Below are 16,347 nucleotides of genomic sequence, written 5' to 3'. Positions count from 1 at the left end.
TCCATCGATGCCCTCCTTCATGATTGTATAGTCTTCTCCTCATCTTCTTCAATTGTCTCACCCCTTCATACTAACTTCTATATTAGTATATTCTTTTTACCTTCCCTTCTATTTCAGCTATTCAGATCCCCGGAACAAATCCACAGAATCTCTGTTTTCTTGTGTGACACCATCAATACCTTTAGAAGACATTCAGGCTCTGAAGTGACACTTGTTTCTTCTTACTCCTTATAATGTTAGCACTACATGAAAATACAGGCATTTCCAATCGCTTAAATAAATTTACTTTTCTACATTTTTCTGGATTATTATTTTTATTCCTACACATCTGTGGTCTTTTCATCAGAGAAAATTGAAAGTCTTGTATTCCTTTAAAGACCTATTTCCCTTTTTCCCCCCACCCTTGTCCCCAGAGCATTAAACTAAGCTTTTCAGGGTAAGTTATTCTTGATTATAAGCCTATTTCTTCTGCCTTTTAGAACATTGTATTCCAAGATTTTCTCTCACTTATTATAGAAGCTGCCAGATCTTGTGTGGTCCTGAATGTAGTTCTTTGCTACTTGAAATGGATGCCAGCAGGATTTTTTTCTTTGACAATGAAGCTCTCGATTTTGGCCATAATATTTCTGGACTTTGCCTATTGGGAGATGATTTCAGGAGATGATTAATGAGTTCTTTCTGTGTTCACATTGCTCTCTATAGATCTGAGCAGTTTTCATGTGTGATCTCTTGAAACGTAGTTTCCAGATGGAATTCAATGATTCTTAAATTATCTTTCCTTTGTTTTCAAAATAATCTCTTTTTATTATCAGCTTTCATTTCCTTCTATTTAATCTTTTAATATCATTAAAAACTCATTGATTGGGGGCAGCTAGGTGGCGCAGTCAGTAGAGCACCGGCCTTGGAGTCAGGAGGACCTGAGTTCAAATCCAGACTCAGACACTTGACACAAGTACTAGCTGTGTGACCTTGGGCAAGTCACTTAACCCCAATTGCCCTGCCAAAAAAAAAAGCAAAAAAAAAAACTCATTGATTTCTGTTTGATCTATTCCAGTTTTCAGTCTATTACTTGGGTAAGGCTTTGACCGTTTTTCTTTTAAGCCACTTATTTTCCTTCCAATTCTTTCCTCAAGTTTTATTTCTTTTTAAAAATCTCTTGCTTTATTTCTTTTAGTTATTCATATAGTCTTATAAATTTAAAGTCTATTCTCTGAGTCTCTATTTGTAGTTGTTGCATTTACTTCTTCCAACTTTGGGGGAATCTGTAGGTCTACACCAATTTTTAATGCTGAACTCCAGATTTTTTAAAATTTGCTGATCTCTGTGGCCATATTTTCTGAATAGGGCTTTATTCCAGAGCCACTCTTTCCCCTGTTGCATTTTTTGGCTTTTCAATGGGGTGGTTAGCTTTGTTTGGTCTTTTCTTGGGTTCCGGGTACCTGTACTGACTTCTGCTTCACAGGGTTACGCCCCCATAGATTTTTGAGGAACAGTATGATGAATCTTCAGGGTTCTCTCTGGCATCTCAGAACAGAGTGTTAATTACTTTAGAACTTCTGGACCTGCAGTGTGGCAGCAAGCATCACTTTCTGCTACCACTGTGGAAACTTCCAAGAGCCTTACTTGAGGGCTTACTGAACACCCTTGAATTTTCTTTGTGGATCCCTCTAAAATAGCTTTCTATAGACATAGAGCTTTATAGACTTACCTGTCCTCTGGTATAGCTTTGAGGCTTCTCTGGTTTTGACTTTGTTGACTTTTTATTGCTCTTGGGCTTCTAAATATCTTATATGAAATCCTGGGTTGGAAGAGTCACTTATTATGGTTTTTCATGTGATTTATTGATTATTATTTTGCCTCATAAGAGTGTCAGGGTTTTGCTAGAGTAAGTGTGTAAGAGCTGGGCTGTCTGCTCCTTGTACAGGCTGTCATCTTGACCTGAGGCTCCAAATTGATATTTCTAAAATGCATCTCTGACCATATCACTCCCATACTCAACAACCTGCAATGGCTCCCTATTGACTCTAGGATTAAATGCTATTTTATTTTTATATTTTTCTTTTTTTTATTTTTACTTTTGTGTAAGTTTTATTATGTATATATGTATTAATATGATAATATGTATGGAATTCTCAAATAAGAAAATACTAATATGTTGGGAGTCCATGTTTATTAGTTTTTTTTTCTGATAATGTAGCACAATAAAAATTATGGAGACTACTAATTTAGAACAGTGAGTCCTTTACATTTTTCTTAATGGAAGGATCAGGCATGACAGAAACTTAAATTGAAGATAAGAGATATTTTGATTAATGTATAAAGCGTTTACTTAGTAGGAATGTGACTTTTCTAATTTTTTTTTCTGATACCCTCTTCATTTTTTTCCAAAATTGCACCATGCTTGGGGGGAAAACTTATTTCAAGTAAAATTAGTTGTAGATTGTAATTTGGTTTCCAAACAAATCACAAAGCTTTATTATATGTGATGGAACAATAAATGGAAAATCAGAAGCAAATAGATTAAGAACTTGTGTTTCAATTATGTAAATATTTTATTTAATTTTGGGTATTGAAAGGACATTTTTTCCTCTAGCTTTTCTTACTAAAAATTCTGCAGACCTATTACTCTTTGTACATTTAATTTAATTTATCAGGCTAGACTCTATGGTAACTATGATACTATGGTTACTAAAATTCATTTATAATTTGTCATCTTGCAAATACCCATTTGCTCAGAAATGAGATAAATCCTTAACTTTTGTATTTTACGGTAGACAGAACACTGAACTTGAGATCAGAAAATCTGGATTCTAGGTGGTTGTTCCTCATACCTGAGTTCTAGATGTTGTCTCTCACTTAGGAAGATGTCACAACAATGTTACGTGCATCTGTTGTGGGGGTGTAAAACCAATAACACCAGAACACAGGAGGGCTGCTAGCACAGGTTCTTTGATCTGCTTTTCTGAAGGAAAGCAACTTAAAAGGGGTCAACAATCTTACTTTAATCAAGCATGTACATATATACACACATGTGCATATACATACACACACACATATATATATACACACATATACATACATGCACATACATACATATACTCACATATATATATATATATATATATATATAGATACACATCTATCTATATCTATTTATCTATCTATATCTATCTACCTATCTATATCATTCACTTAGTGCAGGGGAAAAGTCAGCACTCTGAACTTCAGAGAAAATACAAATGGAAATTATAAGCAGAAATTATATAAACAGAACAAATAAGAACAGCAAAGACCAACAGACAGGGCTTCCAACCATCTGACCAAAAGCAACACATACATAGCTACCAGAGAGAGAAGCACCAACGTCTGGGTTTTTCAAAGTTGGGGGGCTCCTTAATGGCTATTCAGAGTCTCATCTGGCTGCATTACATGAACACTCTTCCCATGAGTGAGCCCCAAAGCAAAATGCTGCCACAGAGTATATACATACATACATACATACATACATACATACATATATATATATATATATATATATATATATGTATATGTATATGTACACTTCTTCAGGGTCATAGGGTACCACAACCCTTTTGACCCAGGCTCATGGGACTCAAACTCATGTGACTTAGGCTTCCATGTGACTTAGGCAGGTCATATGGACCTATTAATGGATGGGAAAGATCTTCCCATTAAGCAGAAATACATTAACAATGCAGAAGAACATGATAATGCTATCTTAATTTATAAGTTTTAGTTTTCTCTGAAGTCCACAAACTTTAAGTGCCAACTAAGTTACTCTTTGTTGCTCTTGTTCAGTCATGACCAACTCTTTGTGACCCTAGATGGGATTTTCTTGGCAAAGATACTTGAGTCATTTCCTTCTCCAGTCCATTTTACAGATGAGGAAACTGAGGCAAACAGGGTTAAGTGACTTGGCATGGGTTACACAGCTAGTATCTGAGGCTGAATTTGAACTTAGGTCTTCCTGACTCCATGTGCTCTATCCACTGTAACAAACAGTTACTTTTACTAAGAATCTAATTCTACTTTAAGAAAATCAATTTAAAATTCACTAAAATGAACTGAAAAAAATTTAACAAAAAAGATTAATATTAATCTTTCTACTATAAGACAAGGCCCAATCCCATTCAATATTTTAAAGTACTTTTGCAAAGCACTGTGCTAGGATTAGGGGAGATGTAAAATTTATATCAAAATTTTATATTAAATATTAAATAAGTTGATTCAATAATACAAAATATTAATTTATAGTAAATTTAATTAAAGCACTATCCCTGCCCTCACATGGTTCTCTTGAAGTTAGCTGTCTACAAAGTGAAGCATGGACACCTAGAGATGAAAATCAGAATGACTCTATTCAACCCCATTTTTCTCTCTAAACTTAATGGCTCCAGGTTTACCTGAAATATTAGTGTCTTGCAACAGAATTGAAAGTCAGTGTTTGTGTGTGTGTGTGTTTGTGTGTGTGTGTGTGTGTGTCTGTTTGTTTCTGTGTGGCATTAAAAGTGTGTAAGAATTTCTTATAGTTATTTGTACTCTTCATAACAATTATCTTCTATTATTGTGGGCAGTGGAGAACATGCTATGTTGTTTGATGTTTCAATCACACATGTTTAGCTATCTGTATGTAGGAACTTGTACTGTGTAAAGAAACTTGAGTTTAATTGGCTTCATTATACCATAGGACCAATTAAATTGCTGTGGTTTCTAAGTAAGCAATCAGTAAACAGATCCTAATTTTTGTACTTGGAAATTTTAGGCCACAGGGTCAGAGTGAGTGAAGCCAATACTAAAGAAATTTTTTTTAATATCATGTAATGTGTCCATTTTGTCAAAAGAGGCAGATTTGGAAATTTTCTATCATTGTTCAAGTTCTACGAACATTCTTGTTTGAGAGAAATTTTGGGTAGAATGCAAATTTAAAACTTCAAAGGTCTGTAATAAAGAGCTGCACATTTAGCAGCTAACAGAAAAAAAATGAGCTGTGAAATAGAGAGAGGAAGGCCTTGAGGACAGATTATGCCTGAAGGAGCTATAAAGTTTCCTAATTAACTAGCTGCAAATTTGTGATTTTAAAATTTAGACCATGGCCCTTTTCCCATGTCCCTTTGCCACAAGCTAAGCTGTTAATTTGAAAAGAAACTATTTTAGTTGGATCAATTAATATTATTTTCAAATATCAGTTAGGTAATAATCCAGTGTTATTTATCCCCTGTTATTTGGATTTAGAGATCTGATGCATTTGGGTTTATAATTCATATTTTGAAGCTAAGCTAATTTTAGTTAATATTGATGCTACTTGCATTTGTTTATTGACCTAAAGCCCATTAGTTTGAATCATTCATTCCATTCAAAGCATGCAAACCACAACTTAGTCATTGCAAAGCAGTGCTTTTTTAATGTGAACTTATCAATCACTGTATTATAAATTACTGGAATTGTAGCTAAATTATTAGTGATGCTTATATAATAACTTACTTAAGCTTCAAGGAGTATAATACTCTTGCCATTTTGAATGTAATCCTTAATGAAATGAGAAAAGGTATAGCAAAATGGGTATTAAATCTTTGTGAACTATTCACAAGCAATTAACTCTAGGTGTCTACATTTCTAAAAGTTTAACATACAGCTCTTTTGTATTTGAAAGTATTTAGAATTGAAAGCCAGATTTGAATTACCCATCTCCATTAGGGTACAGATAATTGAATATAGTGACTCACCTGATCTTCATTTAGAAAATTGTACTTGTGCAATATGGTTAACTAAAGTTTTCACTATTGAGGCAGACCAATGTCAAACAAAATATATGGGAGTGTGGCTATGCTAGTACTACATTGATTGTATTATAAATGGCATTTTAAATATGTTTTAGAATTTGTTTTAAATATCTATTTGTGTTTAAAGCACAAATTGCATTTTCACAATAAATTCTTTAGTTAGTAAAACATATGGCTTGATTCCAGATAGTGAATAGGACTGAAATCTGCTAAATTATCTTTCCAAGATGATACAAATATATATAAGTGGCACAGTGGAGAGAGGGCAAGATCTGGTGTCAGGATGACTTGTGTTCAAGTCAGGTCTCAATCGCTTGGGCAAGTCACAACCTCTGACTGCCTCAGTTTCCTTATTTGTAAAAATGGATATAATAATAGCATCTACTCCCAGTGTTGTTGTGAGGATAAAGTGATATATTAGTAAAGCATGTTTCAAATTTTAAAGCATTATGTAAATGATAGCTAATAACGATAAATATTATTTTTCTTTTATGTGATCCAAGGAATCCCTCAAGTAGAACTGCTTAATGATTGTGAATAATTATCTGAACTGACAACTTGTAAACTACTTTGGGAGGCTTGCCATCAACAGAAAAAATGCAGTATCTTTCAGAGCAGTGGATTAGATAGCCCTTCCCAAATTTGTGAATGATTTAATTCAAACAATAGGCAATTATGAAGCCAAGTGACACACATGAAGGAACAAAGCATTTTAGGTACAAGCAAGACAGATCCCCAAACTGTGCTGTTCCTCTTTTAGTGAGTTAGCACATGGTATTTTACATGTCATTATCTTTAAGTAGGCATGTGGTGTAGTGGGTTGAGAGCTGGGTTTGCATTCTTTTTATTTTTTTTTTAAAGAACCATTTGAAATCTCAAGAAAAGCTTTAGGAAATATTGCTTCCAGAGGGCTTGGAAAGCTTTTTTCTTTAACTGAAGATTGCATTTTCCTTCCACTTTCTCTTTTTTAGCCTCTTTTTCCCAAGAAGAACTACGAATGCCTAACAAGCTGTGAGTTCCTCAAATACATTCTGTCCGTGAAGCAAGGTGACTGTCCAGCACCAGAGAAGGCCAGTGGTTTTGCAGCTGCCTGTGTGGAAAGTTGTGAAATAGACAATGAATGCTCTGGAGTGAAGAAATGTTGTTCGAATGGATGTGGACATACCTGCCAAGTCCCCAAAAACCTATACAAAGGTAGAGATCATAACTGAGCACTTGAAGGAAACTTGACCTTTGATTCATGAACAAAGCTGCTTAGAAATTGCTGGTTTATTGTAGTTTCTCAACACAGAGAAAATTGAAATCATAGAAGAGATTATGTTTGGGGTGGGGGCAGTTAAGCTACTACGAGTTTCTTTTGTGTCTTGTACAAACCATCTTAAGATACAGACATCTTGAGATGTCAGTAAACCATAGACCCTGGACACATGGATTGAAGAACAAATGGGACCCTCCACAGAAAGCTTTGTTTACTTTAACCCTAATGAGAAGTGTTGAACCATTGTAACAGCTTGCTGTTAAGTGGGCATATTTAAATAAAACTGCTTGCCACTGCAATGAGACTTTTCAAGAATGTAACTATGTAAGTACCATAGCATACCAAGTATTTATTAAGCCAGTAGGAGACTAAACAAGCTATGAAGCTTATTTGTTCAAGAAATGTGAAACAGAATTCTTTTTTTTAAAAAACCTGGCTATCTCAATTGTGTATTACAACTGTTGGCATCAAAGAAAAAAACTCTTATTAGATAAATTTGAAATACTTTAACTTAGTACTCTAAAACATTAGTGAATATTTTTCTTTTGCAAAATAAGATATTTTTAATGAAATTAAGTTTTTAATCAATTTTAACTTGCACTCTTCCAAAATGTTTGTTTTTAAAAAATTATGGAAAATCATGAACATCTTAAGATTATGATTATATTTTTGAGTCACAAGTGATCCTTTAGTAATTATTCTCAAAGAATTGGAATCAATTTGATTTGATGTTAGTAATCACTTTTATAAAATGGCCATACTCATTCTTTGCAGTCTGCTTTACGAGTCAAACAGCATTGCTTTATCCTTCTTGGTCGTGATGGATTAGAGGAAATATTAGATTTCATGGTCATATTGAAATTTCAGTATGGGTTAAATCATATTGGCTTAAGGATTATTTGACACTAACTGTTACTAATCTATTTCTATAAAGCTTACTAAGGTCTCTTGAGCCACATCTATAATGATTCAAGTCCTTGAATACCAACACTATGACAGATGCCGTTTGATCTGCCTTTTGGATAATATGAAGACTCAAAAAGAGTGGGGAAACACATCACTTAGATGCTTGGTGGTCATGCCTGGTTAAAACAGAGAGAAGTACAATGTATTTATTACTTTATATTGAGCATTTCCACATACATATTCTGTAGATTTTATTCTAATCCATGGATATGTCAAAAGCCATCTTCGTACTTGTAAGTCAGCAAGGATTAGAATTGGATAAGAGCACTGGATCTGAAGTCAGGGAATCTGGTTCTGCCACTGGATCTTTGGATTACTACCTGTTTGATCCTGGGTTCATTACTTAACTTTTCTGGATCTCAGTTATCTCATCTGTAAAATAAAGGCATTAGACAAGATAATTTCTAGGGTTCCTCCCAGCCCTAGGTCTTTTTTCTTAGGTTGATTATAGTGATAGAATTCCCTTTACAGAGAAACATACTCCAATCTGTCCTCCATGCACATGCCCGAATGATCTTCCTCAGGCACATATCTGACCACATCACTCTCCTCCCTACCCTACTCCCACTGATTCAATAAATTCCAGTGGTTCCTTATTGCCTTAGCATCAAAATATAACTTCCTTTTTTGTGTATATTAAGCTCTTCACAAGCTGACCCTTTACTACTCAGTCTCTATTCTTACATGGTACTCCCCTCCACCTACTCTCTGGCCCAGTCACACTGATTTACTTGCTGTTCTACTCACACAGCACTCTATCTCTCATCTCCAAGACTTTTCTAAGCCATTGTGTCCTGATGCAGCAGACTTAAGATATCGAGGATCCTAAGGGCTTCCAGGGCTTTTAGCATTCTATCTATGCCTGCAGGGCTTTCCCTTCCCATCTCTGCCCTAGTTTCCTTTAAGACTCAGCTCAAATACCACCTTCTACATGGAGCCTTTCTGATCCCTTCAGTCCCGAGTGTCCTCTCTTCTAACTCCCTTGTATTCCTTTTGTATTTGTTGTTTGGTTGTTTCAGTCCTGTCTGACATTTTGTTGACCCCATTTGGAGTTTTCTTGGCAATGATACTGGAATAGTTTTCCATTTCCTCCTCTAGCTCATTTTATAGATGAGGAAACTGAGGCAAACAGGGTTAAATGACTTGGCCAGGGTCACATAGCTAGTAAGTGTCTGAGCTTGGATTTGAACTCAGGTCTTCTTGACTCCAGGGCTGGTGTTCTATCCACTGCACCACCTAGTTGCCTCATTCCTTTTGTATATGTTCTGTATGTATGGTCAAACATGTTAGAATGTAAACTCCTCAAAGGAAAGAACTATTGCACTCTAGTCTTTGTATCATCCTCAGTTCTTAGCATAGTGCCTGGCACATAGAAGGCACTGAATAAATATTGTTGATTGGCATAGGATACTAAAATTAATTTGACTTATCTAATTTGTTCAAATTAAATAAAACAGTTCTTATCTGCCATAGTTAAAGCCATGTTTGAGAAACATATTTTCCATTTACATAAATGGTTTCTGCAGAGGAGAAATTAAAAATTTATTCTTTGAGTTTCAAGATGTGTTACACGCTAGTAAAGTTCTTGCATGGGAGACAGCAGATCTAGGTTCTAATGATAATTCTTCATTATTTGAGCTATGTGACCTTGGGAAAGTAATTTTGCTTTCTTGGGCCTTAGGTCCTTCTGGCTCTAAAAATCATATGTCAAAATGTTATGTTATTGGCACTTACTTTGTGCCTCTTTTAAATGCACTTGCCCATTATAAGACAAAGGAAATGATTCTAGAATTTTATGACATATGGAAAGGAAATTCTGATTTAATCCCATACCTAAGTAATCTGTTCTTTTGGCATAAAGTAGATGTGATATTACATATTCCCTGGTATATAATTTTGGACACAAATCATGGAAGGAGTAACATCCCTCTACTGAACTGGCAATATTTATTTTGATACTGATATTTGGATATAAGCCGTGAAATACTTTATTAAACGGGGAAAAATTCTTTCCTTATTTTCTATAAAACTGTTCAATGATGGGATCATTCCCCTAAAGTCTTACTAGTAATAGTAATTTGCTTGTTATATGTTATAAAGACCTAGAGTGGACTTTCAGCTCCCTTGTAATTGTAGGAACTTAGTGAATGCCATTATTCAAAATTATTTTCTGGAGATTCTAAGAAGGGAGTGCAGCTCCTTATTTGTCATTGACCAAAAAATAGTAGTCTTTTAGGCAACACTGTTTTCTTAAGTCAAGTGTTGAGCTTCCGGCAGAGAATGCAAAGCAAGGAAATAGGGTGCTAGAAGGGACCAGAGAACAAGTTAATCAGCCAAATTAATGCTGATGATCAATGGAGTAACACTGCAACATTCAAATTGTGGTCTTTCCATCTGTAGTGCCTGGAACAGCACCTATTGCTTAATAGATCCTTAATAACCATAGATTGAATTGAAATATTCATTTTACAACATTATACATTAATGCTAAATTTTATTTTATTTTTTTCAAGGGAAAATGTCATCATTGCCATAAGGGAATAAGGGATTCTGTAGCATAACAAACATAAGATCTTAGAGATGAAAAGAGCTTTAAAGATCATTCAATCTGTTGGTTCCCAAATACCAGTATTCATACCATTGCTGATTCTTAGTGGCATTTCATTATGAAAAGATATCACTGTGCAAGGCCATGACTTCCTAAAACCTATACACTTAAAAATTGTTACTTTTCTTCCTTCTCCTTCTCCCTAAATCCTACATTTTGTGTCACTAAAAATTCCAAAATTGACATTGTGGAAGGCAGAGTAGTCCAGATTAGAGAGCTGAGATATGTTAACAGTATTCAGTACAGTGGATAATAATAGTAATTATTATTAATAATAATAAACAACCGACCTGCAAGCAAATGTATATCAATTTAAAGTTTACAAAGAATCTTTGTGCATTATTTAGTATGCACCTCACTGAAATTCTGTAATGTACTGATTAGTCCCTCTTTAGAGATGGGAAAAACTGACACTCCAAGAGTTTTAGGTATTTCTGTATGGTCCAAGAGCTAATGTCAGAGGTGGGATTGGTACCAAGGTTTTCCTAATTCTAAAGTCAATAACTCCATTCCCCATATTACACAACCTCCCCCTAAGATGAGGAAATTGAAGACCAGACAAGTCGAATGACTGATTAGTTGCAGATGTGGAATTAGAACTCAGGTTTACCAAGTCTGTGATATTATGTTGCTATCATACCATGTACTCAATCCTCTACTTGATGGTGTTGATGGTATTCACTACAAGAGGACCATGAACTAGAAACCACATTAAAAAATACAGCTATGACATAGGCATAGGGCACTCAAAATAAGGGAACACCATCCTCCGGGGAAGATTAATAACTAGTCCTCAGTTTGTCATCAGAGAGTTAATTGGGTCTTTCTTTGATCATTAAGTATTTCTAAGCAGAAATAAAACTATAACTCAGGTCTGTCCCACTCAAAGTCCTCTTCTCTGTCCATCACACTAAGTATAAATAATGATAGGTCTAGTACTAATGAATTTTGATGCATCACCACTAAATAGTAGAAAATTTCATTTACAAATTATGTATTTCTTTTTCTCTTACACACACACACACATTGAGTCTAACAGGCTACTAAAATGCTTTTTAAAATAATGATAGGATTTTTTTGAATAGTGATTTTTATTTGAATAATGATTTATGATCCATATGACTCTTCACAAATACATTATTTTTGGCCTCACAACAGTCATTAGTAAAAAAAATGTTACCTCCATTTTAAAGATGAGGACACTGCAGAGATCAAACTTTGTCAGGACCTACCTACCTACCTACCTACCAGGCTAGGAAAGTTTCAAAGTTTCAGCCAAGTGATAGATTATACATTTATGTAACCCAAGAGCTGGCCTTGCTTAGTTTGCAGAGGCTAAATACTAGAGAGTTGGATACCAGGTGAGGATTTTTTAAAATATGTTTGTTTTTACCACAACGAGTCATGGTGACCATCTACTAAGGTGTGGAAGAGTTGCAATTTGCTTCAACGATGGGATTATACCCATCACTTATGTCATGGAGACGTGAAATATTACAATATAAATTCCAAAGACTCATACATGTTACATTGCATGTACACCTTAGAATAAGTGGGCCAGTGAGTTAAACGTTAATTATAATATTGGGGGATTGTTTATCTTTATGAACTAGCCTAAAGAGATGGTACTACGTCTTGGGGGAAGAAAAAACCTCCACTTGATTTGAAGTCAGAAGACTTGGGTTCTAATCATAACTGCTATTTTACTGCCTAGACACAGTGAAGAAATGCAGCAGAAACAGCACAGGGTTTGAAGTTAGGAAGACCTGAGTTCAAATTCAGCCTCACCCACTAATTTTGTGACCCTGGACAAGTCACTCTGGCTGCCTTAATTTCCTCAAATGTAAAATGGGGGTAACAGTAGCCCCTACCTCCTAGGGACGTTGTGAAAATCAAATGAGATTATATACATACATATGCATATACGTGTGTACATATCTTGCTTACAACATATGTAGTATATGTCTATCTGTCTATCTATCTATCTATATCTATTAATCAATCAATCTTTCTAAAGTGCCTGGCATAGTAGGTACTTGATATTTGTTTTCTCCATTTCTTCCTAGTAATTAACTAAAGAGCTAAGCACATACCATATGCCAGACATCATGCTATGTTCTGGGTATAAAAGACAAAATGAGATAATTTCTACTCTTTAAGAACTTGTATTTTACTAGAGGAAAAGTACTGAACTCCTTTGTGCCTCAGTTTCCTAATTTCTAAACCTAAAGGATTATACTAAATAATCTCTAAAGCCTGAGATTTAAATGGTGGTCAATCATTGAATTAGTAAAATATACCTTAATATTACTCAATAGTACTTTTCAGTTTTGCAAAAAAAAAATATTTGGGTATGCAAACCACATCCATATTTGGTTTCGACTGATTGTTCCATCGCTCTATAGATACAGATTAGGTTTAGCATTTAAAAACCAGCAGGTTGCTGCTACCTTTGATTATACTAGACTTCTTGGCACTCACTCGTGGTTTAAAAAAATATTTTAGCACAGTTTTTGATATCGTGTTGTTACAGCTAGACTTTAAAAATTCTTCAGCAGAAGAGGATAGATTTCAGAAAACTAATTTGTCCAAGAATAATGAAAAAGCCTCGTAATTTACATAATGAAAAGCACATCGAGTAGTGATTGGATGTACACATCTGGTTATGAAATTGATGATACTCGTTCTACGAAAGTAGGACTCTAATGCACTTGTACCGGCTTCAGTTGTTTGTGCTGCTGGGATCCATCTGCACACAATTACATACACCAGAGAGGTTGAGTTACTTCCAATCAAGTGAATCCAACTAACCCTAATGCAAAGCAGATGGAAGCTTTCTTAACATGCAAATTGCAGGATTATTGTACATCATAATTAAAGAGAGATTTTTAAATGAAGAAATTTGAACTGACATAGCCCATGATGCTCATTACATTAGATTAAGGCTGTTGGTTGCTGAATGATATCCAAGATTAAAACCTTTTAGAAGGGGATTTGGATGCTGGGATTTACTGCTGATGAGTTCAGATTTCTTCAGCAGCTACAGTATTTACCATAGTTTTATTTACTGTAAAGGATTACTGCGTTGGAGTGCCATAGGGAATGGTCTATTTCTAGAACCCAGAGAAGGTTCTTTGTGAGTTTAAGAAAGTGAAAAATCTTCTTACTTTTTCCCAGTTAAATGTTTTTAGATGTAAAGCTGATTAATAATATAAATTACTCACTATCCCTTAATTTGTACTATCCATTTGCTTACATGATGAAGTTCTATCCCCACAACCCTCCACATACCATACCGTCAAAAAAGAGGAATTGATTTAAACCTGGAAAAGAGAAAAATTGGGGATCGGGGAAAAGGGGAAGAAGGTGAAGGTAGGCATTATAGCTTTCTTCCAGTATATGAAAGACTCTCATATGGAAGAGGGATCAGGTTTGTCAGGCTTGGCCCTAGACAGGAGAACCAAGGGTCAATGGGTTGGAGATGCAAAGAAACACATTTAGGCCTAAAGTCAGGAAAAATTTTCCCAATATGGAATGGACTGCTTCGACACATAGTGTAGGTTCCCCCTCATTAAACATCTTCAAACAAAGGTTTGTTGGGAATGTTGTAGTGTATATTCTCATTTCGGTATAGGTAGGAGTGTGCCAGAACCAAGTCATATTGTAACAATCAGCTCATGATCTGATTGTTAAATTTTTGGTGTGTGTATTTATACTTGAGAATTTGGCAAACGCTACAAAACAGGACTTAATTTATTATTTTGTTGATTGTCCAGACTTAACCAACTAACTTAACTAGTTAGCCAATTAAAATTAAATAATATTGTACAATCTCCATATCTACCACTTCATTTTATTAAAATCTTTTACTCATATATTATACATATACATGTATATATACATATATATATAGAAAGAGAGAGAGAGAGAGATAGAGAGAGAGAGAGAGAGAGAGAGAGAGAGAGAGAGAGAGACCTAGTTTTCTAGATTAGTATTTTATGAGCATTTTTTATTCCATAGGCATTACAATGGAATTGAACCTAAACTGAGAATTACTTCTTATATCAGCAGCATTTTTAGCCTACCAGTAAAATCTTAAGAAATTGAAAAGGAAGAAATGAACATTAGCTTATGTGAACTCATTATTAATCTCACCAAGACAACTATCAAAAGTGATCCTCCTCTAAAGAATGACCCCTAAGAAAGTGGCTATAAAGATACTATTTCAGATTCATGAATCAGTTTAAACATTTTCAAACAATGAGAAAAGCAATGGATTTACCATGACATAGACTAAGCTTTGTGTCAGATACTTTAAATAATAAGATGTTTATATTTAGGGGCCACTTTTATTATGGGAACTGAGCACCAATTGATTTAAGATTCACTCTTCCCTTTGACGTGTTTTCCTTCTTAAATGCTCACCTCAGCTGAAGTCACACACAGATTGTTTTAATTGACATACTTTTCTATGTTGTCATGTTTCAGGTGTTCCTCTAAAGCCCAGGAAAGAGTTACGATTTACAGAGCTTCAATCTGGACAGCTGGAGATTAAGTGGTCCTCGAAATTTAATATTTCAATCGAGCCTGTAATCTATGTGGTGCAGAGGAGATGGAATTATGGAATCCATCCTAGCGAGGATGATGCTACAAATTGGCAGACTGTGGCACAGGTTATTCCATTATGGAAGATTTTTTGGGGGGTGGTGGGGGCACTTCTACTACTCACATAAAACCTTAACTCACTGCACTGCATTCAAGGTACTTCTTACTACAGATGTAATGAATATTAGATGCTGAAAGAGTAACACATGAAATCAGAGGAAGAGACAATACCGAAGAATGGAAAAAACCTAAATTCTGGCTTTGTTCTTTATGGTGTGGTAGATGGAACAGTTAGATGACTCGGATTTGAGTCTTGAACCATAGGATCTCAGATCTAATTAGGGCTGAAAGAGAACTTAGAGGCTCTGTCCTTCATCATGTGAGTGAACTGAGGTCCAGGAAAATTTGGGTGACTTGCCCAATGTCACACAGATAGGAATTGTCAGAGGCAGGATTTGAATCTATAAAGCCAATACTAGCTCTGTGACCATAGGGCCACTTCCCTCTCTTCTGTAGGCCTCAGTTTTTTCATCTGTAAAATGAGAGGATTGTTCTAGATAGTCTTTAAGGTCTTTTCCTGATCTGTCAAACTGTATTTCTATGGAAAAAAAACTGTGAAAATACAGTATCTGAATGATAACAATTCATGTCTTCTAAGAGCTTTGTTTCCTTAAAAGCCAAATTGAAACTTACTGTAAATAAGCGGTACAACTTTGGGTTGGACTGGTGAATTGAAATTTGGTAATTTGTCTCATGACTCTTCCATTTCTGTTCGACTTATGCTTTTCTCACTCCAGAGGATCTGAGATGAATGAGTGTGAGATGTATATCCCCAAACTACTTAATGGGAAGCAGCCAACAGATCATAAATCTTTACTAAGTGCTTTCCTTGTTTCAGTGTGTTTCTTAAAGTATCGATGGCCCACCTGGATGGCAATGCTCCAGACATTTATCTGAACATTGCTTCCTCCTTCTCTCCCTTGTTGATGAGGAAAGCAAAATATTTTTTTCCCCTTAAAGAGTTGTTAAATGGGCTACCAGCTGCAAGAAAATAAATGGAGGGGAAGAAAAATATATTTTGAATGTGAAGCTGATTCATGATTTTTTTA

The 16,347-nt window shown here is 35.1% G+C and overlaps 1 protein-coding gene across 1 annotated transcript in view; it reads left to right on the top strand.

Annotated features, from left to right (window-relative positions):
* The window catches only part of ANOS1 (anosmin 1), a 256,068-nt gene that overhangs the window by 171,879 nt on the left and 67,842 nt on the right, over positions 1-16,347 (top strand). Inside the window, exons 4-5 of the mRNA XM_036746532.1 lie at positions 6,773-6,995; positions 15,122-15,306. Of these exons, the coding sequence (XP_036602427.1) occupies positions 6,773-6,995; positions 15,122-15,306 (408 nt within the window). The remainder of the gene's footprint in view (positions 1-6,772; positions 6,996-15,121; positions 15,307-16,347) is intronic.

The sequence above is a fragment of the Trichosurus vulpecula genome, chromosome 2 (assembly GCF_011100635.1).
Source record: "Trichosurus vulpecula isolate mTriVul1 chromosome 2, mTriVul1.pri, whole genome shotgun sequence".
Lineage (NCBI taxonomy): Eukaryota > Metazoa > Chordata > Mammalia > Diprotodontia > Phalangeridae > Trichosurus > Trichosurus vulpecula.
The sequence above is the reverse complement of the archived record's forward strand: the minus strand, read 5'-3'. Positions and strand labels throughout refer to the sequence as shown.